At 36.9% G+C, this 19,787-nt stretch overlaps 1 protein-coding gene across 1 annotated transcript in view; it reads left to right on the top strand.

Moving 5' to 3' along the window:
• Positions 1 to 19,787, top strand: part of LOC122720445 (serine-rich adhesin for platelets-like) — a 52,281-nt gene that overhangs the window by 24,152 nt on the left and 8,342 nt on the right. Inside the window, exons 3-9 of the mRNA XM_043947186.1 lie at positions 4,716 to 6,063; positions 6,145 to 6,809; positions 7,283 to 7,339; positions 7,826 to 7,981; positions 11,141 to 12,541; positions 12,767 to 12,922; positions 15,693 to 19,454. Of these exons, the coding sequence (XP_043803121.1) occupies positions 4,716 to 6,063; positions 6,145 to 6,809; positions 7,283 to 7,339; positions 7,826 to 7,981; positions 11,141 to 12,541; positions 12,767 to 12,922; positions 15,693 to 19,454 (7,545 nt within the window). The remainder of the gene's footprint in view (positions 1 to 4,715; positions 6,064 to 6,144; positions 6,810 to 7,282; positions 7,340 to 7,825; positions 7,982 to 11,140; positions 12,542 to 12,766; positions 12,923 to 15,692; positions 19,455 to 19,787) is intronic.

Here is a 19,787-nt window from a genome sequence, read left to right as displayed (position 1 = left end):
CTTCCATTCTTTTCTTCGAATCTTTCTGATCGATTTCTCAGGTGGCCTGAGAAAAATCGTCTCGTTGAAAAACAGGCGATCCAAGTTTGAGAAACTTTTGCACGCCTGTTTGCAGTAGTTAACTGCGCATTCAGCCAGCCGTGTTTAAGGCTGCTCTCGAGTTCGGCTGCATGGTTGACTAGGTAACGTGACGTGAAACACCGACTTTTACTTTCAGCATCGGTTCCACGCTACGTGTGTCTTGCCGGTGGATAAGGATAAACGAAACTGGAACGCGAAGGCGTGCTGTTTCCTTTGCAATATTTAAAAAATTGTTAGATAAATAAGGCCTCTTGACCCGTGTTCACAGGGTTCACCTGCGTCACCGCAACGATAGATTTTATTTTAATTTTTTTTTTTTTTTTTTACAGTCGCTGTAACGCGACAGGAGGATGGTTTTTGCTTGTGGTTTTGCCGGGAGGAAATGGATTTTCTGGTGGTTATGGTGAAATGGTATGATGAGTTCTAGTGCGTGTTCCTGTGATGTGGTTGGTGTGGGATTATCAATTTGTTTTCTATTGGTTTTTGAAAGGATCTTGATAGAAAAAAATTTGACGGGGATGAAAAGAGGATATATAAGATTTTTGCATTAGGAAATCAATGTTGAAAGAGAGAAAAAGTAGAAAAGAAGATAGAAGCGATATTGTTCATTCTCTAATTATTTCGTATTAATTTTGATTGAATGATGTTGATCAAGAAGAATCATACTTCGTATCAAAATTAACTTTTTCTTTTTTTTTTTTAATATCCTCAGTGAATTTTCATTTTTTAAATCAATTAATAATTAAAAAATTTCATAATAACGATATAATCATCATTAGTATTGACTTTATCAGATTGTTACAAAAGTGTAATAATTTCGCTTTCTATTGTAACATGTGATATTATCCCGTTAATTTTCATAACCGAGAAAATTTGATTTTGCAACGTATGATATTTTACATCTGATTCATTTTCACAAGAAAAAAAAAATTTTTTTTTCGCAATAAAATGAAAATTCTATCGTTTCAAAGATCGATTTATTAATTAATTAATCGTAAACTAAATCGTATTCGATGGATTTTATGAAACGAACGGGGAACGAAAATGATAAATTGAATATTGTTAAATTAAATTAAATTAAAGAATTTGAACAAACCGTCACGATTATTACAGTCGAAAGACTGTAATAGAAAAAGTCAATGCGATGGAAAATTATAGTGACCGCCACTATTTGAGATGTTATGTTCAACTACTTGGAAATAATAGTCGACCAATGAACAATAATTTTAGAATTCTATTTCGTGAAATTTTTTTTTTGTTTAACTCAATTGTCATTATAAATATAATAAAGGCGATGGAATAAATCGCCTTGTATTAATTCTGTCGATGAAAATTATAGAGATCATCAAATTTGCATTTTTTCTTTTTTTGATCAAACAGTTAATTAATTGATTCGTGACTGGAGATAGTTAATGGCACGATAAACGAAACTGTTATTTATTGTAATTGGACATGATAGAATCATAATTTAAGATGAACACTGGTTCACCTGATTTAATGACGACTTGTTAATTTATTATCCATTATAGGTGATTATCGATTCAGAAGTTTATTTGTTATTCTTATTTATGTTAATCCTAAGTTTTGCGAATAATCGTTAAATCAATATTCCTTTTTTTATTTCATGAAGTGCAATGAGTCAAGAATAATTTATCGTAATCACTATTATTCGATTAAATGTTATCATAGTAAATTAATATATAATGATACAAGAATTGAAGTTCATTTAATTATACACTGTGAATAAAATTAAATAGTTTTAGAATAATATATGTAAATTTTTTTAATTTATATTTGATTGAAGATCATTAATTAATTGAATGAACTTACTTTCATTATAAAAAATATATTAGCTTTATAAATAATAAAATAGCAATTATTTAGGAAATATTACTCTAATTGATGATCGATCTGAGAAAAACACATTTGTAATTTAAAATAGAAACATTATATTTTCTCTTTTAATTCGATAGAAACCTTTTTTAGATTTTAACAATATTCTGATGCGTCTTTTCGAAGATGTACATTTAATTCTACTGTACGTAACTTACATGCATCATTATCACTATTTACTACTTCGTAATGTAATTTATAACACTTAGCAAGCAATCAAGAATCTAATTTAAAAAATATAGGTATTGTAAATTTTCTTGTATCTTCCTTAACCGCGATGCTTTCACCTTAACTTCTTCTCATGAATCTGTTCTCTCTTCCTGGTGCTGTAATCGTCCTAACTATTTCTCTTTCTCTTTCTCTTTCTCGTGCATTTTCCATTCACATGTATATTTTCCAATTAAAAATGTCGATTTTTTATTTTACAGTGTAATCAATATACAGAGTGTTTCAAACTTTTTCTATCGTTACTTTTTCTTATGAATAATTATGCGTTATATAAACAGAGAGTCACAAGTGTTCTGTTAAAAAAGTTATTACAAAATATGAAACAACAAGAAGTTATTAAGTTTCTCTTTAATTGAAATTAATCAAACGAGAATTATCCTCATCAATGATAAAGTTAGAGAGGATTTCCTTGATTCTTATGTAAATACGTTGGAAAATTTTTTAAAGAGGGAAATTAATACAAAGATATAGAAATTAAAAATGCATTCATTTGAATGAGATTCATTATTAAAAAAGAAATATTTTTTTTAATATATTAATAATTTTATTGCACGAATCATTTCTCTTCTAAAAGATTTATTATAACTTATAAATAAGTTATAATAAAGTTTTATTATATTTTCAAGAATATAACCAACACCGTGGAATGAAAGTAAAATAAATATGAAAGAAAATCGCGTCTATGCTATAATTACATGTTAGCCTATTAAGGATATTAATTTCGTTTCATTGACGACAGGATCGTCAAAGCAAATGTCACAATGTTACATGGCACGATTTTTTTTTTTTATTTATTTTTGCTCTAATTACATCCCTTCATAAGAGTTCACCTTTAACCAAGTTTTTTTTCTTTGCTAATTAAAGTATTTCTTGTTTAATAGACACATTTTCATCCTATTTAATACAGCTATCTTCCCTTAGATGATGTTAAATAAAAACTAATCTTTTATTTATAGAATTATTGTAATTAAATTGTTGAGATTTTTTCAATGAGAATCAACAGCGTTTCACTAAATGTCGCAGAGATAACTTTACAAAAGCAATTTCAGGAATTGTTTTTTTTTCAAAATTTGAGAATTATCAAAAATATTTTTCACAAAATGTCGCATCCAAAGTAAAATTTTCATTTTCAATATCCATTATCGAAAAATAAATCTCGAGCAACAAAGTTCTTGCAACTCGTTCAAGAATTTTACTCTCAACTTGAATCCTTAGTTTTCTTCACTTCAAAAAAAGAAAAAAAAGTTGGAAAATATGATGTTCTTTTTCTTAATTATATCTTTCTCGATAATAGACGACTACCAAATGGGGAATACTATCTTGACAACATGGATTACAAAAGAATCGATTGCAATCTCATTAGAAACGTTGATGCAAGATCGTTTATCCTCGAAGTCGTAGCATTATGAAAAATAAAAAAATCGCCATATTCGCCATAATGGATCACTATAAGCTGTGATCCTCGAAGAAATTACCTTATAATTCGAAAACCGATTATTAATAGCCGATTAAATGGCCAATTTTCACGAACGAAATATTATCCTAACGAACGTTGAAGTCGATGGTTATTTACTCTTCTTTATCTTGGCTATGATTGTTATGAAGTTTAATCACGATGATGGAGATCATGATCACAGCATACATTTGAATAAATTTGAATGTCTGAGCCGAATCGAAAGCTGTTTAACTGTTTGATTCTGAATGGATACATCGTCAATGGGGAATTAATTTATTTAAAATAATGTGGACACATCGAATTAATTGGTCATTGAACGTGTAATTTGTGCTATTTAATTGCCATGACGTATCGTTGTATCGTTGTTGCATTTAAATAAATTGAATAAGATGAGGAGAAATTGTTTTAGGCAAATTAAATTATATAGTAGAGAGTAAAAAAATTTAAATTATAGACGTTAATTAATAACTATTCTATGTTGGAAAATAAATGATAAATCATTTTAATGCTCTCTTCCTTTCTCTCGATATAATTTAAAAATCCGTTTAAACAAAACTAAATAAGTTACTTAATAACTTTTTGATAATTATTTAATCATCAAAGTCGTATTTACAATTTTAAAATCTAAATAAACATCTCATAAATAATAAAATGAATATAATATACAAAAAGATACGTTGCATAAAATTAATAATTAGTTATAGCTCATAATTATTATAGCTTTGATAATTTTGAAAGATAATTATAAAGTGAGAGTAAAGTGAACGAACACATCGAATCACGCGAATGGTACATTGGAAATTGTTGAAAACGTGTATATCTTATTATTTGATCATTTAGATAAAAAAAAGTGAAAATGTGTCAAATTATAAAATACGAATTCATTAGAAAATATCCATCCATTTGTAACAGGATTTCACACAACTTGCTTCACGATAAATAAAACGGAATAAAAAATTATTTATTCAAATTGTAATAAAACGATATATTTTACACGGTTTGTAGGCAAAAGTATCACGATTGATAACAATAAAGAAAAAATTAACAATTTGTTCAGCTCGACGATCCTAAAACCACAAATCGTGGAACGTTGAGGTATCATTCCAAATCATTGGAAGAAGCCACAACCGCATCGACCTCAACATCGAGATCCAGAACAGCTCGAGAAAGATCAGCTCAATCAAAGAGATTTTCCAATTTGGAAAGATCAAACGAAGTACCGACCCAACCGTCTGTGATCGATTTCGAATCAAAATTCGATTCGACCAAGAACTCGATCGTAAGAACGACCAGAACCACTGAAAGGGACGTCTCTGCCACGGAAATTAAAAATGATTCGAGAAGAGCCTCTTCCAGAAAGGAAACAGAGAAAGCTAAAAGCGTAGATTCGCCGATTAATAGAAGGAATGGGAAAAGATATTTCTCTGAAGCTAACGAGAGAGCAAAATTGAAGGACAATGATCAAACAATGGGAACGACAAAAGGTATTTCTCGAAGAACGTTTAATAGAAAATCGAATAATTCAAGCAGCACTGAAAGATTGGACAACAAAGGACCGTCTGTGTTTCTGGCTACCACGGAATCCTCGAGATCCAGAACCGGAAGGAAGATTCAGACGACTTATTCCATGAAGGATCTGAAGACCCAGATACCCACTTCCAGAAGGTACACCAATAAAAAATTCGAAGATGAAACTACCACAGTTTCGTTCAAAAGGGGTAGATCGACGACAGAAAGGATTGAGAAGAGTACCAGATCTGGTAGATCAAAGGTGATCAACACCAAAGAGAATAATTCTATTCAACGAAGAGGACCGGATCCTCTCTTATCGGAATCCGAGAGCGTCAGAGTCGACATCCCTCTGGCGATCGATACAACGCAAAATCCGGTTCCTGACGTGACTACCATCTTTGGCATAGCTTCTCAGAGAAGATCAGACGTTAAAGAGTCGTCTAAATCCAATGGAAGAACAGGATCGTCTGAAAGGTCGAAAAATCGTGGAAGATTGAACGACTCTGAGGCTGCTGGCTCCTCAAGATCTGGTTCTCGAAGAGGATCTTCCAAGTTCAGCGATTCCACAACGACAGAGAGTAACGAACAGATCGTTAGTTCCAGGAGGAATACGATTTCCAGAGATCGATCGAGGGGTTCGGATACCAAGAGGAATTCAACGACTGAGACGAGATCGAGATCCAGGGGTAGAAATTTGGAGAATAAGAATGCCGGCTCTTTGGAACGAGACGTGAAACGTAAGGTGGCTGGGGAGAGAAATTCGGAGAGAAGATCGAGGATTTCTGAGGCTGCCACAAGGTTCGTAGAAAATCATGGACAGGACGGTCAGGATACGCGAGGAAGATCGAGAGGCAGAACGTCAAGAATGGATATTACCACGCCCATAATTGCAGGTGAGCGTAAAAATTTAAAAGTTTAAATTTGTTTTTTAATCTTTTCGGCTAAAAAATTGCAAAATTCTATCTCTCGAACAGATGTTACCACGACCGTTGCATTAGATACAACAATTTCTAACAACGACGTGACGACAACCGATTCTGAAGTAATGGGTACCACCATAAGACCAATTACATCAACCAGTTCAAGATCATCCGTAAGAACAACATCTTCCACATCTTCTACATCAATCACGGAATCTTCTGGACGAGGTAGAGGAAGAGGTAGAAACGGTAGCCAAGGAAGAAAGAGCAAAGAAGACTTTTTCAATCACGGATTGGGATTCAGGGGTAGAAAAGTTTTGCCCGAAGGATTCTTGAACGACACGACAGATTGGAAGAAATCCTCGAGAAACGAGTCTCAATCGCATGGAAATCCGGGCTGGACCCTAAGAAGGCGTCCAGTTCATCTCAACAACTTTGAAAATCCTTCGGGGACGAGTCTACTCTCGGCAAAGGAACAAACGAACGAAGTGATACCACCGAACGAACAATCGACCACCGACGTTGTAACGACCGAAAGTTTCAGCACTAGAAGAGGCTTCAAGAAGCTGCAAACGACGGAGGAGAGCTCGACGATGGCTGGAACGACGACCAAGAGCTACAGAAGAGGTAATAAAACCTTTGGACTCGGCAAGGCGGTTGCAGAAGACGAGGAGAGTGACAATTATCCGCCTGAATTCAAGGCGAAATTGTCTCAATTGGTAAGTTTTATCACTTAATTCGATTTTATGGATGTAATTTGGAGTACATCAATATATGTATGCTACTTTAGGTATTTTTTTTTATGTTTAATAATTATTGTTAGAAATTATTGATAGAAATTGAACGAACAAATATTTTATTAGATGAATTTGAATTTCTGAAATCATTCAAACTTTATTTTCTTAAAAATTTCAGGTTAATAAATAGTAATGTTATCACAAATGATTTTTCAAATGTCCCATAGTTTAAATTATTATGCAAGAGATCTTATATGGAGACAAAAATCTCTTTTATTTATCTGAATTTTATTTTTCTATATTTTTAGGCTTTTTCAAATATTTTTAAACACTTAAAATTATTACAGAAAATATAAAGTGTAATTGATTTATATTCAAGTCAGGATCAATATATATCTGTCTTGATAAAATTCTAAAAAAATATAGTGCATGCTAATCGATAAGTATGATTTCAGAAGAATATCAACACGAAAATACCAGCCCCAAAAACCACTTCTAGAACACCATTGGAGGTAAGAGTCCAGAGTGCCCTTCAAATCAGCTTACAGCATCCAAATAAAATTCTCTCTCAATCTTTAATTAATAGGGTGTAACATGTATTTCTATGCTTCTATTCTAGTTCAACAGTCTTCAAGCTTTCTATTACAACAATACCTTTACATAGACATTATAACTGTTGACGTTGACTGTTGTAAAATAGATTAAACGTGGTACAAAAATCTAGTAAAATAACTAAATAAAAAAAAAAAGGAAAAAACTGACTGTGACATAATAAATACAATGTACCAAATAAATACAAATAATACAATATATTTTTTAACACTAAACAAAAATTAATCAGCATGCTATACATAACTAAACACACGATTTACCTTTTTTTTTTTTTTTCATCCAAGTTTTCTTGGAAAAATTCCACAAAATAGTCACTGGTACCATCTCTATCGTAATTTTGAGGAATCAGTATTTTTGCATTTTGAAATCGAAAACGATTCGTGTAGGAACAGCGGAAGAATAACTATGGCAGGCGTTCGAGGAAGAACTCGATGGCGGTCGAGCCTGATGACCTCGAAACCGCAGCTTCAGCAAATATTTTGACGGATGAAAGTTTAATCGTGAATCCCTTAACGTTGATTAATGGCACAGGATTGCGACGCGTAAGAGTACAGACAAATCATTGCATTGCGTGATCGCATGTTCTTCATTTCCCATCGATGCGTAGCTTCTCTTATGCTTTCAGGAGAAACGAATGCAAACCTGTCTCGTAATCTTAGAATTAATGGCTTTCAATCATCGTTTCGTCGATCATCGTTCGATAGAAATGCTTGATTATATTCGTTGTTATTAGCTTTTGAAGATTTTTGATATAATATTACTCTCTATTATTCTGCTTGATACTTTAATACGGATACACATTTATTTCGATACATACCGCTATTTGTTTTTGAAAGTATTGGAATTTAGAAGGATGTTGTACGTTTGTAAATATGAATTTGTGTAATTATTTTTGAAATTCATGCTTATAATAATGATCCATTTAATTATTTCTTGAATTATAGGCAAAATTAAAAGAAACAGTTTTGATGGAGTTCTTTTTTAAAATTTGATACTATAATTATGCAAATAAAATTTAACATAATATTTTTTGTACTGATAATAAATTATTTTGTATTCTTAGTAATTTAAGAAATAATATTTTACCATACATATTATACATACCTGTTACATTGACCACGTAAAAAATGACTTCTTTCTTTCTTCTTTCTCTCACTTTTCTTCCAGTTTTTCAATTCTTTCGAACAGAAGTACAAACCTGTATTAAAAATCTCGTCAACGCTAAGGAGTAGATATTGAGAAACGATTGAATTTTGGTGGTGAGGTAAAAAGCTACAAACCACGTAGCTGATGTTGCATCTGTTCGCTTTTAACATCATTGATGACCAATCGAGACTGGACAATGATGCGTGATTAACAAAGAAAAAAAAGAAATCGAAAGAGCTTTTTCTGTGGTGGTTGGTGAAAAATCGATTCCAACGATTTTCGAGAAATCGGATTGTTTAATTCATGGGATACACGATCGTTACCAACAGCTTCGACGATATCGTTGAAACCTCCAAACGCGACTGGATCGAACGATATCCTTTAACGACGAATCCTCGACGTGGAGTTCTCTCAAGGTCCAAAACTCTCACGAAGCTTCGATCGATGGAAAAAATTTTCCACATCCGATAAAATTCCGATTTCTTCCATGTGTGAAAATTAATTATTTCACATTTCAAGAAATCTGGCATACGATACATTTATTGCACAGTTTGTAAACTGGTTTTTGGTTTTTGTCCAGTTGCTTTGAAATATCGATGGAGAAAGTGAAGGTTTGTTTAATCTACCTATAATCTAACGCGTTCTGATCTATTAAGTAAGGTGATTTCGATCGTAAAATAGCGATTGATGATATTTATTGTTGGAAGGAATCTTCGAAACACGTATATAAAAGAAAGATATATTTATCTTATCGATGTTTAAGCTTCCATATTTTGCATTGGATCGTGGATCGTACAATGATTGATGATGGATGGAGCAACAGAGTGAGATTATTTTACGCGAAAAAACGAATTGTGGAAATTAAAATTCGTTCCAATAAAAATGATTTGAAATATTAATTGTACATGTGCGAAACTCCGTGTACTAGTTACTTTCACTTCAAACTATTGCTACATTTTGTTACTTGTGTTTATTATGTGTAGCGATTAAGATTATAAAATGACATATCAGATCGAAACGTTTCGAAAATTAATGGAAGTCTCTATTTACTCTATTACTCGCGCAATAGTCAGTTTCTTTTTATATCTCATATTATTCGATTTATCTTTATATTATTAATTTCTATTTATTTTTCTATATATATTTCTTTATTTCAAATTATTTTTTCGATATTATCGAGTAAAAACAAATGATATCGAGTAAAAATGAATCGAAAGTTTATACAAAATTCTTCAATTCGTTTTTCACATAATTAAAACAATGATTAATTACAAATTCAAGGATACTGTTCTACATTAATTATGAAACGTTAAAAGTTAAATATCCAAGCCCTACGTTTTTTCTTCTTTATTTTTAATTCTGACAATTCTACTGAAGATTTAAAAATAGATCCTTTAGAACAAAGAGCAAAAATAATTCTTCACGAATGGAAAGGAAATGAAACGAAAGAGAAGGGAAAATTCTATTTCTAACGCGAACAATGAACGATTTTCTGCCTTATAATTAAAACGAGATTGCTTTTGTGGCAAGGTTCCTTTGTTTTCAAATAAAAGTTACATCCAAAGATACCAAATAAAATTAACAATATAGATTGCTGCAATATAGATCAATTCTAGCAAGCACCAAGTATCCAATTTCTTTTATTTTTCCGTTATTATTAAATCGTTCAATTTAAGTTAACTCTTTCTTAAAATATCACGAACCTTATATCGAAATAGAAAAAAAAAACTTAAATAAAAAAAAAAAGCACTTTCATGACTGCCGCGAAACATTATTTTACGCCACCTCTTCACCGCAGCTAATCGCTTGATCGACGCTTTTTCAGAATCATCCTCGAAGAATTGTCGGATGATACATGTCTTTTCTTTTTTTCTCCCCCCCACACTGGAACGAATAGATAGCCTCTCTCACAGTTAGTAAAAAGTAATCTCAAGAAATCGAAAAAGAAAAAGAAAAAAAAGAAGCTTCACCGAAATCAGGCTTGCATTATTTTAATTTTTCATCACATCGATTAGTCAGAGCCGCGCATTGTCACCGCCCACCCCTTGGATCGTTCACACAAAATGAACAATCGTGTTCACACCTCTCGCTCTCTCTCTCTCTCTCTCTTTTTCTCTCTCTTCTGCACCCAAAATCAAAACCAAAACCATAGCAGCCTCGTCTTGAGTCTGATCTTATAACAAACATTGATTAAACATTTCCAGTTGTTGTCCAGTACAGTGAAATCGTGGCTCGAGCTCGTTACGAGCCAAATGGCGGCCTGGATCGTCTCGTTTCTGCGCTTCCTCAAGCTCCTATTCTTCATGTAGGAAAATAACGGCCGCGCTCTATGTCGTCTTCCCTTAATCGAACCACCACAACCACCTACCTTCGTTCCCCGACCTGTCGTGAGTGTATGCTTCCCGAGCGACCTTGAGAACGTCTCCTGTCGATGGAATGCCCGTCGAGACCGTGGCACACTAACAGAGTCCCCGCTCGAGCTTCCGGATCCGGCTTTAGCCTCGACAGCGGTTTACCACTATCCTAAAACGGAGCTGTTTGAACGACCCTTTCAGGTGAAAAAATCATCGGCCTCTCTGTTCGCTGAAAGATCGAGGATGAAGTTGGAGCTGGCTAGGAGGTTAGTGAAGCCAGAGTTGAACATCGAGGAGAATGATCTCGACGCAACCACGGCCTCCTCTTTCAGCAAACCGAAGCCAACCGGCGTGCCGGTGGTCGATGAGACGAGCAAGGTCGCCAAATATGCGAAGCCAAAGGCAACGGGGGGCCGGAACAGGGCTTCGACCCCCTTACAGACCTCTTGGGAAGAGGCGAGCGTGAAAGCCTCGAAACTTTCTAGTCCGAGGAAAGGTGTCGAGGATTCTTCCAAGGTCACAGGAAGACCGTACAATTTAAAGAAAGGGCGGATCATCGGCGAGCAAATAGTTACCTCGATCTCGGTCGAAGAGACACCAATAGAGGAAACGACCAAACCTTACGCGAACTTACCTTACACGAATCCGTCGATCATCGGTTTCGCGGAAGAGGGAGCGGCGACAACGATCGATTCGACGAGGATTCGTCCGGGCAACTCTCGTGGAGGGAAGAAATCGAGGGAAGAGAGCTCGAGCAAGAACGCCAAAGTCTCGCTCTATTCTACCCGACGTGCCGAGGATATCGAGTCTGTAACGACTATCAAACCGAAAAAATCTTACCTATCGCGTAACAGTAAATTGCAGGAACAGTCCACGACGGTAGAGCAGGATTTCACGACGTCTAAGAAATCGAACGGGTCCGCGCAAAGAAAATCGCAAGCGTTTCAGGAAGAGGATCTTAGCAAGAAATCTAAGTTTGGTAGCGGCGTGAGCAAGCCCACGTTTAGGCCTCGTTACATTAAGCGAACCAAGGATAAATTCCTAGACGAGAGGACGACAATCGATCAACCTACGATTACCACAGAAATATCGGTACCTACTAGTAGATATTCGAGGAAAAAATCGGCGGTGAAGTCTGTCGATGATAAATCGAAATCCGTGATAACGGGGGGACCGCAATCGCAAACAAAGAAAGTCGAATTTAGACCTCGAACCGCCACCTATCGAAGACACTCCGAGGTTCCGACGACTTTAGTCGGATCTACTCCCAAGATAGATGGTGTAGGAGTCGCCATCACGCCACGATCGGCAAAGTATCATGCCACGTTGAAGACATCGACGGTGTCTTCTCGATCGGTAGGGCAGGAACCGCAGGTGAATTTGAGGATCGCGAACGAATCGGCACAAGAGACGTCAGGAATTACCGGCAGCAGCAATGGAGACAGTGGTAACTCGAATATCTTCAATCCTACGAAAAGCACGATCCTTGCTGGGAACAACACCCTGTTGGAACAATTAAGAAGCACGGTGGCACCGTTGTTGAACTCTCTTGGTAACAGGACACCTGTGTTCTCCGGATCTTACAGTAACGTTAACAATGCGGTGAGTATCGATTACTTGAATTAAATTTTGCTCGTATAATTAATATATATGGCAATAAAACAGTCATTGGAGCATGAAATAATCGTAGATTTGAACAAATTTTTATTTAATATTGTTTAATTATGGAACATTGTATATTTAAAAAATTGTACATGCTTTATTTATGCTCGTTTAATAAATTTGACACTCAATTTTGTAATAACCAGTCGTTTCGTTTGTGAACAGAATTCCTCTCCGAGAATCACCCCTAATGGACAACCACCCCGTTTTAGCGCGAGATACAAAGGAGCGGAATTGTTTGTCAGGAAACAAAATAACATTTATCAGCCCACTGTGCCATCTGTCACTAGTTCATCGACTACACCAGTTACACCTATAGAGGTAAGATATTAAAAAAGTATTTAAAAAACATTCAGGAAGTACTAACAAACAACTAAATAAAAAGAAAAAAGAAAGTTTATATAAAAATTATAAAGAGATTAAACAATTCTGCATTTTGCAAAAAATTCGAATAATAATAATATTAACAATTAATAACGATTAAGAATAAGTTAAATTTTAAATATTAAAAATACTATTTTTAGTAATAGAATGTATATAGCAATATAATGACGATAATAATCTTAATAAAAGAAAGTTGTAAAATAGAATTAGAGAATAATGGAAGGTCGTATGTGAAAGAAATGGATCGTGACGATAATTATCGAGGTAAGATTACGTGGCAGAAGAAAGTTGTAGTTAACAGTGAGTTAGTGTGGTCGTTTTTTCTGTGCTTAAAAGGTTTTCACGACGAAGGTAGCCGAGGAGATCGGGGCAGTCGCACCACCATCGTGGACCGATCACATTGGTATCATCACAACTCCGTCCGGAAGTCTCGATTCTAATGACATCGATACGAATAATCTGCGTTGAACTAATATCATTCGAAATGTATTTCGTTCGATGTGATTACTAATGATTATTAATCATTTTTCTATTCCATTAATGTTTTTCAGTGTTTCATTGTTCGTCAAAGATTGTCGTATATCGAGCTTTCGTTTCAAATATTAATAATATTAAATATACATCTGTTTCTTGTCCATTCCATACATTCTAATGTGATTTTTATATTTCTTTACATATTAGATATTGTTAGATATAATTGAAGTATAAAAAAAGAAAAAAAAAAAGATATAAGTAATACAAGAAAATGAACAAAAAAGTATAATAATCATTAATTTGTGTTGAAGTGTAATAACCATTAATAACGATTAGTTATTGTAATATATGTTACTCGTTTTAATGGGTTTGCATTTACTAATGTGTACAGATACTTATTACCATGATACATATACTGTGTTATACAAGATTATAAATATATATATATATATATTTTTGGTAATAAATGTTCTGGTTCTTGGATCGCACGCGACATGCAGTTGTTCGTTCTTATTCAAAAGAGACCATTTATTTATTCTTTTAATTATTGCAATTATTTTGTTAAGATAAAAAAAATATAATATTGAGAAGTACTAACCAATTTTTTTTTATCAATTTTAGTTTAAATATATCATTTTCAAGATCTCTAGTGGATATTAAAAAATAATAATTGAAAAATTTAAATACAATTGAAATTAATTTTTTCACAAAAGATATCTATCTCTATTTTATGTGTTATGTTCCCATATAATATTTGCATGTATACGTTAAGATTGTTAAATATTTACTGCCTTGTTCCACATTGTTTGACATAGATGCATTTCTAATTCATCATTGTAAATTTTATATACATTATTTGTTATAACTGAGTGAATTACAAAATGTTTGTTATTACACTTATGAAACGACGAATTACAAAATTACATTTTACAGTAAAAGCATTAAATTTAAAATCTATATTGCTTAAATATTTCTTATTTCTTTTAACATCATATTTTTTCAAACATAAAATATAATTAAAATTTATAATATTTGAGAAATATTATAAAGTAAAATACGTAAAATATTATAGCGAATATTCATTCTTTTCTACGATTTCATCTTCAATGAATACTTTCATGATTATATTCACGTAATTATGAAAATTGAATAAACATTGAAGTTACTCTTCAACCGAGTAAATGTTTTACATTTGAATACGTAACGAGACTCGACTTTCTAATACGAGCACATACCGATTACATAGGCAAATTTTCGTGATTCGTACGTTTCATAGTGTTCGAGGTAATAACGAGTGAAAGTAAATGGATGCTGCGTAACGCGTACAAGCATGCATTAAAACTGTCTTAACGTGAATGGTATCTGGGACATGTAGGTGGATCAAAGACAAAAAAAGAAAAAAAAGAAAAATACGCAACTTAAGGTCACAAATTCATTTTTCCTTGTTGCAATCTTGATCTCTGATTTTTTGTAACGAGTCTTTAAAAAATCGAAATTTTAAATTAATTATATATCGATATAGATAATTAACATTAACATGCAAATATTTAGAAAAGATATACACGTTACTTTCGAATTAATTCCTATCTTGATCCTGTTTTTCAATATCGAGAATATTTGAAATTGAATTGTTAAATGGAATCGCATCTCGATTTTATCCAATCTCAACATTGTTGAAGACATATCACTGGAGACCTCTATGAGAGAGGATTAATAGCTATGAGAAATCCCGATAAAAAGGAAAAAATAGAAGTGAACGGGCAAGCCAGTCTCTATAAACGATCCTTTGCCCGAGGAACGAGTTTCTACCTCGCCTTTACTGAATACCAGTGTTTCTTAAGTGTATTAAGGCAACCTCGGTTTCTCCTCTTCCGTGCCTAGTTCATAATTTTACCAAGAGATGGTGTATGCTCACTCAATTACGAGACCCGATCAATCTCCGCCAAACAATAAACAATAAATTTGCGCATTAAAACTGCTTCATTCATTCATAACACCAACATAATCTAGATTCTTGGAAAGAACGAACAACATGCGTGTTTTTACGATTCCATTGTAAATATCATCCGATCATGATAAGCGTTGAACACAATGTAAAAACCGTAGAATAACAGAGAGGAGCCATTTCGTAGGAGAAAAGTGTCGAACCACTCGTAGAGCACGTATACCTGTTTCAATACGGTATATAATTGTATTGTACAGCACCCTGCACGCACAAAATTTTTGTTTCTAGAACACTGGTTCGGCACCACCCATCGATGTCTCGAATCCTGGCCAGTCGAAATTCTTGACCCTTTATCAGGCGTTGGAGTCGGCCAGCATCAGGAACGAACAGTTACAGAGAAACATGAGCGGGCAACAGCAAGAGGGACGACAAGTTGGCATGGTTCCCCAGGTAGACTCTAACGCCACCGCCGTTAACGTCACCGGCGATAATGCTAACAATGACGCGACAAGCCCCACCGTAGCGACAACCGGCCCACAGACCCCAGACACCACCTCGAACACTATTCAGGACAGCACACAGACCCCGAGATTACCCGAGGACACGGAGAACTCCACCCCCGCGGTAACCACAGGAGCCCCTGAAACCCCTTCGACGACCGAACCGGTTTTCACGAGCACAGAACCGTCCTCTAGTACCGAACAACCGACCTCCACCAGCACAGAATCGTTCTCCAGTACCGAGCAAGTTTCCACGAGTACAGATTCGTCCTCCACCGGGGAACAGATTTCCACGGGCGGCGATTCCATGTCCGTGACCGAGCAGACCACTACAGAGACGGTCTCACAGGTTACAGATGCAACGACGACGAGCGTGGGAGGCGCGGAAGACACCCAGACCCCTGCAATGGTAGATAATGGTAGTTCGAGCACTCAGGAACTCGTAAGTTCATCCACGGATATTTCTGCGACTACGACTGCCATGACCACTATGAATCCTGTGTCCACGACTCCTATGATTACGAGTTCTGCACCCCAACCTGCTATTCGACTCGAGGAGAGTTCCACTGTTGGTAGCAATGATGCGCAAAGTACGGAACAGTTAACGTCAACCGTCGGTGATGTTTCATCGACGACGATAGGAGTTTCGCGGGATACAACGGAGACTAGCACTGTTACCACCGTGTCGAGCACGTTCAAAAATCCCGAGACTAATACCATACCCTTCTCTGATACGATTGCCACTCAGACAACCGATGCCAGCTCGACCGATGCTCCCACGACAGAAGCAGATTCGAGTAATATGATCGACGTAGAGACGACCACGGCGATACCTGTGTCCACGATTCGAAGCAGGTTGATAGATTTTGCACAAGATATTCTGTCTCGATTGCAAGCCAGCCTGTCTACCACGGTACCAAGCGTGGATTCGACCACGTTCTCCCCCGTTGAGTTGACCGAGATATCGAATCAAGCGAGTAACAATCGTAGTTTGGAATCTTTGTCGCAGATGAAGGAAGAAACGATTACCTTGTCGTCCGTCACGATGGATCAATCGAGTTTAAGAAGTGAAGAAATGAGCACTCAGAGCGCAGTAGGTTCAATCACTACCTCGTCACCCACTCAAGAAGCCAATACGCGGGACGATATGAATCTAGTCACAACCACAACACCACCAACAACAACAATAACAATAGTTACACAAGACTCTCAGACAATTTCGAACACAGATTCTACAACGGTAGGTGATTCGAACAGTTCAACGACTCCACGATTAGACGTTGAAGTAACCACTTCATCGACGATCACTTCCACCAACGATACTTTATTAACAGAGTTAATGTCCATTGCCAAGACACTCTTTTCGGAAGAGATGAGCGAACAAATGACAGCAGGGCAAAATTTAAACGACACGTCTAGTTTGGAAAACGAGGTAGACAGTCCGAATTTGTCGAATGTTGTACAACTCAGTACAACCGAAGCTGCAGAATCGACGTCCGTTTCCTCAGACGTGACGACAGAAAGCATAGAGTCAACATCTACCATACTCTCGGTTGACCCTTCTCAGAACGAAGTGGACTTCGCAAATTCCGTCACAACAACGGTATCTTCTGAAAATTCGTCAGACACGTCTATAACCACCCCTCGAAACGTGTTTAGCGTCGATAATGAGGTAGAAAGTGTACAAACGAACGGAACCGCATTAGAATCTTTTGCTCAAATCGTAGAGTCAACGACTCCCTCATTTACGACCGAGATCGGACCACGAATCACTCAGTCGAATACAGAATCGTTCGAAAATGGTCTTGAAACTACCACGACCCGGCCACAGACAACCACCACCAGTACACAAAATTCAGAAACGATATCTACCACGAATTTTCAACTAACCACTAACACGTTCGATTTAATCACGACGACTGGCCTTCGAACAACCACCGAGATTACCACCACCGGACCCGTAGAAACCACTGTGCCATTAACCAGTTTCACAACTGTACCGCAGCTTGTGACAGAGACAAGTACTAATCAATCCGACGTAACCACACTTCCCTCTGTAAATACGATCACCACCACACCATCGACATCCCTCGATACGAACACAGAGCAAACTACAATGGCACCTGGCGTAGACTCGATCGAAACCGTAAACGGCGTAGAAAATGTGGAAACTAACCAAGCAATGTCCACGACAACGCAGTTGGCACCTGTGACTGTGAGCGAAACCACTGATAACGAAACCCTCGAAGCCACCACGCCACCGATTACAACCGCTGCGCCCCAGGATGTTAATTCCACGGATGACACGGGAGTAACTACTAACCAGCCCCCTCCGCTAATACCGAGTCCAATGCCCGCCACGGAAATTAATAACGAAACAACAAGCGTCCCCCAAACAACCCCCAACCCCGAGAACGAAACTCCAATTATTCTTGCCCGTTTCCAGGATACGACATCAACAACCGCCCAAGGGACGGCAGGTTCAGGAGTCGACCAAACGACCGAGATCACTACTCCCACGACCCAAGATTCCTCGACCGTCCCATCATCCACATTCGAATCCTCCGCTTCCTCGTCCCTTCCCACCGACTCGACCGTTTCGTCTTCGGTCGACACGACGACTATGACCACGATGACCGTGACCACGACGACCACGACCACGATGACGAGTACAGAACGCGTTCCTGACGGTGGAACGTCCACGCCTCAAACAACGAGAATGGACGTGTTCACCGTCACCCCGGTGACGGAGACTACTACCACGGTTCCGACCACCACTGTCAATATAGAAGAGAATCTGATCTCCACCGAAACTGGATCCACTTCGACGACGGAAACCACGACCACCGTGTCGTCGGGATCGGTGACCACTGGCCAAGGTGGTACGAACGACGCCACGAGTATGGCTCCTGAAAGTACTGCTAGCTCTGAAACGACTCAAACGAGTAGTGCTGCGACGACGATCGCATCATCGACGAGTCCTTCGGCCACTCCGTCTTCTCAGACCGCCACGACGCCGTACCTGGGTCGATTCGGTGGCAGCAGATTGACACCAGCGCCACGCTTCAGCCTGAGCTCGACCACCAAGGCTCCTCTTCGAGATTACCTGGTGTACGGGATTTATCCGAATAAAACGATCGTGAGGAAACGGCCAGAGGACAACCTGATCGACGCTAGGAACGTGGACAGCCCGTACGTGATATTCGGTATCTTCCCGGACGGGAGGCTGGTCCGGAAATTCCCGAATGGAACGATAATACCGGATCCACCTAGGAGCCCGGTCGAGGTTGTGTTCTCACTTAGCACTACAACTACCACTAACAGGCCACCACCCAGACCGTATTATAACCAGGCTAACCAAGGCACTTACAATCAGTATCGAGGCCCTGTGTACTATAATAACGGTATACCTGTCGCTGAACCGATGAGAAACGTCCAAAGTCCCGGCACCGTTGATCTTGGCCTTACTGGTAACGCGATCGTCGGCCCTAATGGAGGTGGACCCGATAATACGGGGCCACTTGGTACCCCTGCTAGCACCAACGAAATGGTATCTCTTATTCCGCCTGTTCATCATCATCGATCGTTAAGCCATCGGTTGTCGATACGAGTCGTTCGAATCGCGTCTCACTTTTGCCTCTTTTCGAATCAAACATGGAATAAATGTGTCATTGTTGCATAAAGTTGGAGAATTTTTTTAATATACGTGGTTTTTTTAATATAGTGGTTATTGCATGTAAGTGCTCGTTTTAGATATTTCGGATTTAGAGGTTTTATGAGATTGTTGTAATCTTCTTAGAATAGGAAAATTTAATAATATTTTTATGAATATGAATTTATTTTGTAAATGTCCATTGACAAAGTTTATGAACGATTTTTTAAA

The sequence above is a fragment of the Apis laboriosa genome, unplaced genomic scaffold (assembly GCF_014066325.1).
Source record: "Apis laboriosa isolate Shangri-la unplaced genomic scaffold, ASM1406632v1 scaffold12_cov154, whole genome shotgun sequence".
NCBI lineage: Eukaryota > Metazoa > Arthropoda > Insecta > Hymenoptera > Apidae > Apis > Apis laboriosa.
This window is presented reverse-complemented; position numbering and strand designations above follow the sequence as displayed.